The sequence below is a fragment of the Molossus molossus genome, unplaced genomic scaffold (genome assembly GCF_014108415.1).
Source record: "Molossus molossus isolate mMolMol1 unplaced genomic scaffold, mMolMol1.p scaffold_m16_p_21, whole genome shotgun sequence".
Taxonomy (NCBI): Eukaryota; Metazoa; Chordata; class Mammalia; order Chiroptera; family Molossidae; genus Molossus; species Molossus molossus.
The window spans coordinates 6,887,539-6,899,806 of record NW_023425357.1 but is presented as its reverse complement, the minus strand read 5'-3'; the positions used below and the strand labels follow the sequence as shown (position 1 = coordinate 6,899,806).

The 12,268-nt window shown below is 52.5% G+C and overlaps 2 protein-coding genes and 4 non-coding genes across 6 annotated transcripts; all 6 read left to right on the top strand.

The window, feature by feature from the left end:
• The first annotated feature begins 499 nt into the window (after nucleotides 1–499).
• Nucleotides 500–4,007, top strand: RPL13A (ribosomal protein L13a). The gene is made up of 8 exons (XM_036275317.1): nucleotides 500–560; nucleotides 1,907–1,979; nucleotides 2,387–2,452; nucleotides 2,636–2,737; nucleotides 2,930–3,015; nucleotides 3,195–3,254; nucleotides 3,609–3,731; nucleotides 3,892–4,007. Exons 1-8 carry the CDS (start codon nucleotides 546–548, stop codon nucleotides 3,976–3,978), a joined length of 612 nt encoding a protein of 203 aa, XP_036131210.1. The 5' UTR covers nucleotides 500–545; the 3' UTR covers nucleotides 3,979–4,007.
• LOC118639662 lies at nucleotides 2,035–2,118 on the top strand. Its single transcript, XR_004961237.1, has one exon. It is a non-coding gene; the product is annotated as a small nucleolar RNA Z195/SNORD33/SNORD32 family (small nucleolar RNA).
• LOC118639661 lies at nucleotides 2,777–2,861 on the top strand. The gene has a single exon (XR_004961236.1). It is a non-coding gene; the product is annotated as a small nucleolar RNA Z195/SNORD33/SNORD32 family (small nucleolar RNA).
• Nucleotides 3,055–3,124, top strand: LOC118639663. Its single transcript, XR_004961238.1, has one exon. It is a non-coding gene; the product is annotated as a small nucleolar RNA SNORD34 (small nucleolar RNA).
• On the top strand, nucleotides 3,339–3,423 carry LOC118639664. The gene has a single exon (XR_004961239.1). It is a non-coding gene; the product is annotated as a small nucleolar RNA SNORD35 (small nucleolar RNA).
• Nucleotides 4,008–8,765: 4,758 nt separating the features above from the next.
• RPS11 (ribosomal protein S11) lies at nucleotides 8,766–10,752 on the top strand. The gene is made up of 5 exons (XM_036275496.1): nucleotides 8,766–8,897; nucleotides 9,373–9,504; nucleotides 9,702–9,777; nucleotides 10,031–10,160; nucleotides 10,577–10,752. The coding sequence occupies exons 1-5, from the start codon at nucleotides 8,883–8,885 to the stop codon at nucleotides 10,698–10,700; spliced, it is 477 nt and encodes a 158-aa protein (XP_036131389.1). The 5' UTR covers nucleotides 8,766–8,882; the 3' UTR covers nucleotides 10,701–10,752.
• The last annotated feature ends 1,516 nt before the right edge of the window (nucleotides 10,753–12,268 follow it).

The window sequence follows — 12,268 nt, the reverse complement described above, 5'->3', positions numbered from 1 at the left end:
TGCAGGGCAGTGCTGGGCCCCGCGCGGTCAGAACCAGCCCAGCCCTCTCAGGGATCCTGCTCAATGGTGGGGAGAACCTGGGGCACCGGCATGTCCTCTGACGGGGGTGGCACTGTGGGAACCCGTAGGAAGCATCTGACCCAGCCGAAGGACCACCACTTGCCCTACTGCCTGCTGTCGCTTGAGGGGGTAGCCGCGCTTCCCCACCACACCGAGCAGTTTGCGGAGGGAGCTCGGCAGTCCCTCAAAAACATGGCGGCCGAAGCTGGACAGTCCCGCCCCAACAGAGCCCCCTCCCAACCCACGTGATCTCCGGCCCCGCACAAAAATGGCCGCCGGGGTCCGTTGGGAACGACTCCCGGATTGGACGATCAGAAGACGACCCGCCTTCTAATGAGACCTTCATACGCACGCGCAGGACACTAGCCAATGAAACGACAGAAATCTGCTCACGTGGTCCGTGTGGCGTCACTTCCTCCGCCCCTGTTATAGGGGATAAGAAACCCTGCGCCAAGGCCTCCTTCTTTCCCAGGCGGCTGCCGAAGATGGCGGAGGGGCAGGTTCGGGCTCCGCGCGGGCCGGGGTGGTGAGGGAGTTCGTGAGATGCAGGCTGGGACGGGGTTGACTCTTTGTCCCTTTCTACATGTGTAGGGGAACTTTAGCTTGAAAACTGAGCAAAACGAAGAGCAAGAGGATGCATAAAGTTCTGTAACGGGGAACTAGAAATATTGGCACTGCTTTTGTGCTCTGGGACTGGTAATTACGGTATCGTTCCTCCCTGAGGGGCCACGATGCAAACTTCTGGCCCAGAAAAGAGCTGTTTTTTAAAACAAGGTCTTGTTTACCTTGATATGGGCTGGTACTTGGCTGAATTGGACCCGTGTATGTCTGGCGTTGGGGAAGCACGTGGAAGGCGGCTGAGAAGCCAAGGACTGGCCTAAACGGAGGGTCCTTTTAGTCTTCCCAGGCGGCCCTGCTTTGCCCCCGTGGGAGTGCTGATCAGGCCTCCCCAGCATCTCTGGGTGTTTGGGCACAAAATCTTCACCCTGGGTACAAGGAGCTCTTGCCTATGGGGCTTTCGGGAACAAATTGTTTTCCCCTTTGCTCTGGGTTTGATGTACAGTTGCTGCTAGAAGCAGAGGACTGGGATTCAATGTTCCACAGCCCTGGGCCATCTTTTGTCCTTAAGCACTTGGCCTTCAATGAAGGTAGCAGAAGCTTACCTCTGAATGCCCTGGCTCCTTTGTGCAACCTTGTGTGAAGGGGGAGACACTGGGACTGGGGAGGGGGTCCTTACGGGTTTAATGGATTGGTTCTGTAGTTAAGGAAGGAAAACCAAGTTGGGAGGGAGGCAAGTGGTAGAGTTCTCTGAACGTGTCCCTGCATTTACTGTGTTCCTGGCCCGGTTTGCATTGTATTTTTTGTGATTGAGAGAATGATCACAATGTTTCTGAGGCGGATATTGTTATCCTCATCTTCCAGGTGAGGAAGTTGAAGCCTGGAGAACTGCAGATCTTTGCCCCAAGTCACATTGTCAGGAAGTCTGGCTTTAGATTCTGTACCTTTCTGCCTTCCAACAATCACAACGTATATAACCAGCACTCGATAAGAGTGGGGACTTTTACTCTTGATGAAGAAGCTGTAATCTGGGCATAAAAATCCCTGCCCTTCCAGCAACCGAGATGTGAGAGGAGTTCTTATCCCGTTCATTGAAATCACGAGTCAACCATTTGCTTTTTTGGCCTCGTCTGTAAAGTGAGCCTTGGGTCCTAGTTCTTAAGTCTGGTACCTGGATAGGAGGTACCCGGGGAATGAGGTGAAACAGAAATAATTAGAAAGCAATGTTTGCTTGGGGTGGGGAATCGGAAGGTTCTGGGTGACTAAGCTCTCGTCCTATCTTCAACAGGTCCTGGTGCTTGATGGCCGAGGCCATCTCCTGGGCCGCCTTGCGGCCATTGTGGCCAAGCAGGTACTGCTGGGTAAGTCTGGTCTCTACCCACAGCACCCTTCCCCGCCCCCGCAAAGCTCCAGTCGGAGGTCAGTGATGAGCAGCAATCACCATCTTTCGTTTGAGTCTCACGACCATGAGATCAACCCCATGCACCGCTCTGAGACTTGCCGGCCACTCCTTCCCCTGCAGTTGGGGGCTGTGGGGTTAACGTTTCTTCTGTTGAGCTCATACTTTAAGTATGAAACCAGCTCTGCCAGATACTCCTCCGTGACTTGGGACAGGAGGCTCCCCTGCAGGGTTCTTGGTTTTTTTGGCCTTGTGGTCAGTTCCTCAGCAGTAGCTGGGCAGGTGGGTGGCAGCCAGGTGCAGGAAGAACCTTTGGGTGGCTTTGTGATCTGTGCCTCCATGATTGCCTCGCTTTCCTTTTCCCACTAGGCCGAAAGGTGGTGGTTGTGCGCTGTGAGGGCATCAATATCTCTGGCAACTTCTATAGAAACAAATGTAAGTTACAGCATGGGAAAAGGGCTAGAGAGGGTTGGCGTCAGGGGTGCTCAGGCTTCATAGACTCTCCCCAGGGATTGGAGGTGCTAGTTTATTTCTGAATAGGCCCTTGGGGGTGTGGATATGTTGGAAGAAGCTAGCATTAGCCTTGGGATATAAAGCCTTCATGCTGTCTCCTCTCAGTGAAGTACCTGGCCTTCCTCCGCAAGCGGATGAACACCAACCCATCCCGTGGTCCTTACCACTTCCGAGCCCCCAGCCGCATCTTTTGGCGGACTGTGCGAGGTGAGCTGGGCCTGAAGACCACAGGTGGTGATGGGGTGGGTGGCCAGTGATGAGGACTTCTCCCACTCAAGTTCGAGTTTCCCAACCATGAGATGACTCCACATGCACTACCATCTGAGGCCACCTGTCTGCCTGCCTCTGGGGTGGGGGGTCCTCACGAGCCCCTCTGAGTTGCTGTTCCTCTGCCCACAGGCATGCTGCCCCACAAAACCAAGCGAGGTCAGGCCGCCTTGGACCGCCTCAAGGTGTTTGATGGGATCCCACCGCCCTATGACAAGGTAAGCTAGATTAGGCCTCTGCAGCATCCATGTGTCTGCCGGTGTCCATGATGATCCACGTTACCTACATTGTTTGAATCTCATGAGAACAGCACTGGCTGAGACGCCTGCCCTAGCCAGCCTTCTTCCCTGTCTGTCCCTCACTCCAGGTTCCCTAAGCCCCTCTCCTTCTCTAACAGAAAAAGCGGATGGTGGTTCCTGCAGCCCTCAAGGTTGTGCGCCTGAAGCCCACACGGAAGGTGAGTCCCAGATGATGTTGAGTGGGCTAACATGGGGGTGTCACTTGGGGGGGTGGCTGGGGGTGGCTTGAGGTCCCCAAGACTGGCAAATGATGTTTTTTTCTCACGATGGTCTGCGGATGCCACTGGGCGCTGCCGATAATGCCAATGGCTTGGCTGATGCCAGGAGGAGCAGGGACCCCTTACACAGGGTTGGGGTGGGTGTGCCTCCCGGTTTAAGCTTGGTGAGAAAAGTTGGATTGCTAAGTGTTCAGGATCCTTTAAGAAAGGTCATCAGCCCCGCTCATGGCTACCCTTTCCTCAGTCCAGACTCCTCATTTCATTACAATTTCATTTCTTAACCCCCACCCGCAGTTTGCTTACCTAGGCCGCCTGGCTCATGAGGTCGGCTGGAAGTACCAGGCGGTCACGGCCACTCTGGAGGAGAAGAGGAAGGAGAAGGCCAAGATCCACTACCGGAAGAAAAAGCAGCTCATGGTGAGTTCGGGGGCACCACACACCTGGGCAGTGGTCTTGCTTACCCCCAGAGGGCTCAGCTTAAGGCCCAGCCTGGAGTTTGCAGTGGGATTTGGGCCCCTGGGATAAGGGTGGTCACAGGTAGCAGCCACTGACCGCAGTCTGTCCTTCTAACCCACAGAGGCTACGGAAACAGGCCGAAAAGAATGTGGAGAAGAAGATTGGCACATACACAGAGGTCCTCAAGACTCATGGACTCCTGGTCTGAGCCCAATAAAATTGACTGTTAATTCCTCATGCTTGGCCTGGCCTGCCCTTCCTCCATCGCCGCCCTAGGATGTGGGGGGGACACCCCACATCGCCCTAGTGTTGTTCTGGGGACACAGAAGGGGCCTTTGTTACTACTATTTCAGAAAGGCCTTTTAAAAAGCTTAAGGCTCTAAGAGCTGTGGGGCATCATTTGCCTGTGACCTCATTCATGAGAGTTTAAGGAAATCAGTGGTTGGAACAGCTAGTTCCGTTTCCGTATTTATAAGTAAGCTGGAAAACTCAAGTTTAAACTTCCCACATGGTCAGATACTAGACTCTGCAGCTGTTAGGATGTAACAAGTGCTTGGGGCAGGATGAGCCTGGTGTTGTACAGGGTGTTAACAGATGCAGAATGGCCAGCCACAGCGTCTCAGGCATTGCCCTTGCACGTTCCTGTAACTTGTGACCAGAAAACGAATAAATTATTTTTAAAGAAATTTGGCGTCTTTGCAGTGTGTGTCTGCAATGGAGGCAGGCCATTGCCAAGAAAAGGGGGCTTGGAAAGGGCTGTGCTGGAGTCTATCCACAGATAAGTGGATAAGTGCCAGTGACAACGACGTAAACCATTGTGGCCTGTGGTACCTAGTGTCACCCAGCTGACAAAGCTGTCTTAGTCCAGCCAAAAGGTATGGAGTTGCCAGCGTCTTAAAGCCATTCCCACTTCTGGGACATGGGCTGCTCCAGTCTGTCACACCTGCTTTGGGGGAAGAAATGAGCAAGGAGCATTTTGCACGTGGTGATTAGGCACTAGAAGTAGAATGTTTGACACACTAAGACAAGCAGACAGATCTGCTGGGCAAAGCCTCCAAAGGATAAATGTTAGGTGCAACCCCTCAGGTGACCTTTGATCACCTCCAACAGACTCATTGATGAGATTTAGGTGGAGTCCCCTGATCAGTGCCACACCCAGAATTCCACACAAAGCCTTCTGGTTTGACAAAGGCAGGCTGTTCTGAAAAGGAAGGTGCATTCGTGCTTCCCCTGGGATTAATCTGCAATGTTTAGAAATTGCTTCCTGCCCCGGCCAGTTTGGCTCAGCGGTTAGAGCATCAGCCTGTGGTCCAGAGAGACCCGGGTTTGGTTCCCGCTAAGGGCACGTACCTCACTTGCGTTTTGTCCCTGGCCCTGGTTAGGATCCTGTGGGTGGTGACCACTCGATGTGTCTCTCACATCCAGTCTCTCCCCTTCTCTCTCCTGCTCTATCTGTAGATAAACGTAAAAAAAAAAAAAAAATTTGGTTCCTAATTCAGTTGCCTGACCTTAGCCCAAAGGGAGCTAGTTGAGGATAGTTTACAGGCCAATTAGAATTTTAGCACCATGCCATTCTATCATGCCTACTCTACTAAATGTCCAAGATATTGACGGCTTAGATTTTCTCAATCTAACATGGATGGTGTTCCCACCCCTCCTAGGGCTCCTGGGATCTGCTTCCAAAAGCAACTGAAGATAGAGCTTAATTCTAAAATTTGGCAAAACTGCATGTTAAAGGAGCACAATAAACCCACTGGAAGCACCATCAATTAAAAAGATAAATCTGGTTTTATGGGGAGAAAAAAACTTTCCACTTCTGAAAGACACCATTAAGGAGATGATGACAAGCCACCGAGTGGGAGAAGATACTTGGAAATCATTTCTCCTTGAAGGACTTCTATCCCAGATATATACAGTAACAGGGAGATGACCCAAGTAAAAATTAGGCAAAAATTTGAACAGACATTTCACCAAAGAAGATACACAAATTACCAATAAGCACCAGAAGATAGTCATTCAACGTTAGAGAACGAACATGGAATCTCTGGGTGGACACAATCCTTCATGTAGAACAAATGCGGGGAATTGGAGCCTTGGCCAGGAGCAGGAACATTTTCAAAGCTTCAGTTCCATCTTGTCCAACTGCCCACCACCAGAGCATGTGGGTATACCTGTCCATTCCATGGGAGTGCCATAGGGCGGGTCTTGTTTTATCAGGCATTTCTGTGCTCGCTGAGGATGTCTCCAGGTCTACCAGCATTTGCGTTTCTTTTATGAAATGCTGGGAAATAATGTCTGAAATCTGGCAAAGGCTGGGAAATATTCCCTGAAGAGGTAATAATTAGAGTTCCCCTTAAGTTTATTATTGGACACCAAGGCTAATCACAATGCAGGTCAAAACATCAATCCAGCTGTTAAAAAAAAGTGGAATACAAATGAAAGGGGAAAAATCAGTATATTGCAGCAAGGAATGAAAAGAGCTAAAAGTTAGAAAGGGAGCCCTGCCCCGTTTGACTCAGCAGTTAAAGCCTCGGCCAGTGGACCAAAGGATCTCGGGTTCAATTTCCGGTCAATGTTGGATCCAGGGTAGTGCAGGAGGCAACCAATTGTTGTGTCTCTCTCACGCTGATGTTCCTCTCTCTTGTCTACAGACATACCACCCTGAATGTGCCCGATCTGGTCGTCTGATTGTTTCTCTCCCTCCCTCCCACTCTATCTAAAAAAAAATCAGTGGAAAATATCCTCAGCTGAGGATTAACAACCAAATAAATAAATATAATAAAAATAAATAGCCAGGCCGGTGTGGCTCATTGGATTGCGTGTCGTCCCATGGACTGAGAGGTTCCAGTCTGATTCCCCATCAGGCACATGCCACGTTGCAGGCTCCATCCCCAGTAGGAGGCAACTGATCTCTCTCACATTGATGTTTCTATCTCTCTCTCCAAAAAAAAACAATAAAAACATTATAATAAATGAAAGAGAAAGGAGGCAGGGAGGAAGGAAGATAACTGTGTTAGATGAGAATATACAGTGCTATTTCCTATTGTGGGTTGTGCTCAAAAACGTTTAAAATCTAAGGACCTAAAACATCTCTAACTCGTCCCCACCCTTTCAGAGCGAAGCAGTATTTTTCTTTGCTTCTCCCTTATCATCAAAATCTCACCAGCTACTCTGAACAATTTGCAAAATAGTGAGCATTTTAAAAACCAGAGAGGAAATCACACCTAATCCCACCACCTGGAGATGTAAACCACCCACCGGGGCATGCCCTTTCTTCTAGCTTTTTCTAAGTAACTTAAATGTGTAGGTAGCACACATTGTAGGTAAACAATTGTGGGTCCTTCCTGCTTTTATATTTATTTATTTTCCTTCACTGATTTTAGAGAGCGAGGAAGGGAGAGGGAGAGATGAAATATCCATGAGAGAGAACATCCACTGGCTGCCAGCTGCATGCCCCCCACTGGGGATCAGGCCCATGACCTGGGCATGTGCCCTGACAGGAATCGAACCTGCGACCTCTTGGTGCATGGGTCCACAATCAGCCACTGAGCCACAATAGCCAGGCGTGCCTTTTTATTTTTATAAAAAATTTTTTTTATTCCTCACCCAAGGATATTTTTCTACTTATTATCAGTTAGAGTGGGAGCGAGGGAGAGAGAGAGAGAGAGAGAGAGAGAGAAGACATTGATGTGATAGAGCCACATCGACTGGTTGCCTCCCACATGACCCGACCAGGGCCGGGGACGAACTGCAACCGGAGAACGTGCCCTTGACCGGAATTGAACCCAGGACTCATTGGTCCGCGGGCTGATGCTCTAACCGCTGAGCCAAACCAGCCAGGGCCAGGTGTGCCTTTTTAAAAAACTAATATAAATCCTTTCCAAGTCGTTCAAAAGTTCCAGAAATTAACTTTTCTTCAAAAAAATTAGTTATAAAGGTAGGACAGGAGGTTCCAAGACCAAGTGAAAAGTCGCCGTCAACGCTATCCCCAGAAGGGCTGAAACAAGTATAATTAAGAATCTATCGCCTGGCCGGTTTGGCTCAGCGGTTAGAGCGTCGGCCTGCGGTCCCAAGAGCCCCGGGTTCGGTTCCCGCTACGGGCATGTATTTTGGTTGCAGTTTGCCCCCAGCCCCGGCCGGTCCTGCGGGAGGCAGCCACTCGATGTGTCCCTCTCACATCCACGTTTCTCTCTCTCTCCCACCCACTCTATCTGAACAAAAAAAAAATGGAAAAATATCCTCAGGTGAGGATTAAAAAAAAAAAAACACAAAAAAACCTATCATTCACAATTCAGTTATTAAGTACAAAAGAAATTTAAATACCTAAGCTTTCACATGACATTTTAAGTGCATAGCATTTATATTCCATATATTCTGCACTGCCCAACGTGGCTACGTAAGCCCCATGTGGCTACGGAATTGTAAACCCACCAAAATTACATAAAGTTAAAAACCCAGGTCCTCAGTGGCTACAGTGTTGGGTAGAGACATTTCCATTGCAGCGGAAAGTTCTATTGGGCCGCGCTGTTAACAGAACATCAGCAGAACGGTCCGGGGATGAAACGAGACACAAGACTACAACTTTCACGACAAAAGCTCCTGGGCACTGCCCGCCCCTAACAAAGATGGCGGCGCCGTCGCGCATGGCTCTAAGATCTCACGGTCTACCACTCCGCAGAAAGATGGCGGCATTTTATACCGTTTGAACACTGTACGGACACAGCCACGCGGTCCCCAGTGTCCGCGTAATCTTACGACCCGCAGAAACATGACCGCCTTCCTACCACTCTCGCGATAACGTAGGAGGCCTCAAGGCTGGCCCCGCCTTTCTAACGTGAACTAGAGCGCCCGGAGCATTGATGTCTGGACTATCGCGAGACAGTGCCCACCGCTTCCCGCCCCTCTGTCTTCCGCCATCATGGCGGCGTCGCTGCAGTCTCCCAATCACCTGCTTGGTTAGAGTTGTCCGTCAATCAGAGTTGAACCAAGAGTTGCACCGCCCCGAATCGTGCTAACCTGTCTCCTATTCGTCATTTCCTCTCTAGCCCCTGCGCAGTCGATAAGGAAACCCGGACGCCGCCCCGGCGTTCTTTTTTTCCGGCGGCCGCGAAGATGGCGGACATTCAGGTGCGAGCTCGGGAGCAGCGCCGGCTTGCCGGGGCCCTCCCCGGGCCTCAGGGGCGTGTCCTGGGGAACGGGACCCCGCGCCTCAGTTGGGTGGTTAATTCCGGCGCTCTCGATTTCCCGGGAATTATTTCGGGCAGAAGGCGCGTGTCTTTCGTTACCTAGATGAGCGCTCCTTAAATCCCGGGGGCTCGGCCCTTGGAAGTCGTATATGTTGGATGAGGAGCGAATCCTGGGTGGTAGATGTCTGTGCCTCCTGACTTCCGGTTTTCTGGAGGGAATTCTGCAGTCGGTGGGGAGTGTGAATGCTGCAGTCACCTCGGGTTTAGATTTGAGTCTGAATTGAGGTGCATTTGGGGCGAGAGTATTTTCGGAGGCGATGCTGGGGCGCTAGGCCTTGGAGGCCGGCGTCGGAGAGGAGGGGGTCTGGGGGTTCCTGGGAAGGTCTCCAGGCTCACCAGCTTTCTCCTCCCTGCAGACTGAGCGTGCCTACCAAAAGCAGCCCACTATCTTTCAAAATAAGAAGAGGGTCCTGCTTGGAGAAACTGGCAAAGAGAAGCTACCGCGCTACTACAAGAATATCGGTCTGGGTTTCAAGACGCCCAAGGAGGTACCAGGGGTCCTGGGAAGGGAAATGAGACCCCTGTTTCTCTGCACATGTGCCCAAGTATACCTGCCCGGCCCACATCTGAGCGTCTGTTCCGAGGGCTGCTGGGAATTGTAGTTTGACTCTGAGGCCACACGCTCTCCTTGTCCCTTCAGGAATTGCCTGTTCAAACGTTGTTTTTTTTTTCCTTATCCCTGTAGGCCATTGAGGGCACCTACATTGACAAGAAATGTCCCTTTACTGGTAACGTCTCCATCCGAGGGCGCATCTTGTCTGGTGAGTGGGGCTGGGGTGGGGGACACCTTGGGTTCAGATTTCTGGGTCTCAGGGAGGAGGGTTTGGGGACACTCGGACTCCTGGTTCCTGGGGCTCTGGCAGGTGAAATTTACTTTCAGGAAGGTCTTAAGATACCTGCCTGAGGCACGGTTTCCTGAGTATCCTGCTCAGCAGCTCCCAGTATGTGCTGGGCTCCCTGTGGCTTCCTTTTTTCCCCAGGGAATCTGACCCACAGTCTATCCCCTCCCCCCAGGCGTGGTGACCAAGATGAAGATGCAGAGGACCATTGTCATCCGCCGAGACTACCTCCACTACATCCGAAAGTACAACCGCTTCGAGAAGCGCCACAAGAACATGTCAGTGCACCTGTCCCCCTGCTTCAGGTGAGCCCAGTGGGGAGCGGGTGGGCTGCCCTCAAGTCTGAGTGATAGGGCCTGGCATGGGTGTTACTAGGACACCCTGGGTGCCTGTGGGGTGTGAGCTGAGGGAGTGCGGAGCGTGGAGGCTGCAGCAAGTGAGCCACCGTCCTTTGGAGCTTCCAGTTCTCTGGAAAACAAGGTGGTGGTTGGAGATTTCCTGCCCCAAGAGGTTGCTGGAAGGGATGGTACATCGGCCCCTGTACTGTGTTGGGCCTGGTGCCTTGCACAAAGCTCATGCTCAGTAAATCATGACAAGGGGGCAGCTGGAACTGGACACTGGAGCTTGGCTGGGGCCTCAGCCTGGTGACCATGAAGGAGGCTCTCCTATAGGGGTGGTTTGGGGCTGCCCCCAATATAACAGATGCTGCCCCCCTCCACAGAGATGTCCAGATCGGCGACATTGTCACGGTGGGCGAGTGCCGGCCTCTGAGCAAGACTGTACGCTTCAACGTGCTCAAGGTCACCAAAGCTGCAGGCACCAAGAAGCAGTTCCAGAAGTTCTGAGACTTAGATACCTGCCCACTGCCCCAACAAAATAAAGTTATTTTCTCAGTCATAGGCTAGGCTCCTGGGCGTCTGTGACCTTACCAGAGGGACGTATTGGCCCTCTGGGGCGTAAGGATGGGGATGAGGGCTAACCCTGCCTCCTGCCTTCACCTGGGTGAAGGCAACCTGTATTAAAGATGCTCTACCTCTGTCTCCTTTTGGTCCTTGTCACCTACCTGGCACTGAGTTACTGCCTGTCCTAACCTCCCTCCCCAGTCTCTGGGGAGGAAGTGAGTGAGGCCCAAGGCTCCTGAGTTCTTGGGCCCTTTCTGGTCTCCTTGGGGAGAGGGAGGAAGAAGCAGCCATACTCTGGGCCTTGGGAGTGGGGGGGGTCTTGCGGCCACCGATGCCTGACTGAACTATGAGACCCTTGACCTCAACCTGGCCTTCCTTTCTAACCTGACGGTGGAGGGAGGAGCGAGGCAGGGGGTCCCCACATGTGTCTCCCTCCCCAAGGGAGCATCATGCTCCCAAGTACCTGAGCTCCAGGTCTCAGTCTGGGAACTTCTTTGCCTGAAAATCCAAGTAAGGAAATTGTCTTCAGGGCAAGTTGCACAGTGAGGCCAGGCTGGCGTGCAGCTGGGCAGTGCGGGGTGACAGGCTGCTCACCTGGGTAGGAAGCCCCTAGAGGTGGGGCTGGTGGAGAGGGACAGACCGGGCAGGGCCTTGGATGAGGAGAGAAAGGAGATGGGGCAAATGGACAGAGGGTCGTGCAAATTTAGGGAAAGGTGGTTGGCAGGGTCTGACAGTGAAAGCTGGAGATGGGGAGGGGTTGGTAACAGCAGAAGGCAGTCTGTTAGAAGAAAAATGGGGAAAGGGAGAGAGGGAACATGAGTGTCAGAGATGAGGAGAGACAGGACGCAGAACAGGGACAGACCACGAATGGGGACGGACTTCAGAAACAGCACAAAGGTGAGAGTGGAGGATGGTTGGAGAGGGAGGCAAGGACTTCTGGATCTGAAGGGGAAACCCTCACCAAGCAGAGGTGGAGATGCTGGAGCCGCCCTGCTGGTTTCGCTGCCGGGATCCCCAGGTCCCTGCCCCCCATGCCTGTACCAGGGACTGCGGCTCACACTGGTACAAGGGTTGGGAGACAGGGCCTTGAGGAGAGGGGAGACGCTGCTCTTCCAGGGAAGCCGCCTCAGGATCAGCCCGAGGCTCCTTTTTACCCAGTAAGGGCGGGGGTTCCTGCCAGAGGAAGTGGGGCCACATCAAAGAGGGCAGGAAGGGGCAGGGACAGGTCAGAAGGCACCGCCCGGATTTCAGCCTGCAAGCCTGCCCCACCCGTGCTAGAGGGTAGAGACCCTGAGGGAGGGGCCTGAGAACTGAGGTGGCCGAGAGCCCCCCCACTCCAGGTGCTTCCGTTCGGGGTGGGGCCTCCATGTTTACAACAACAGCCTAGCTCCCCTGTTTCCTCCCAGCAGTCACTGAGGCCTCTCCCTGGCACCCCATGGTGTCAGGCTACCTCGTTACGGGTGGAGTCGGTGCCTGGTGGGTCACAAAGACCTGGGAGAGCCCTCTGGGCC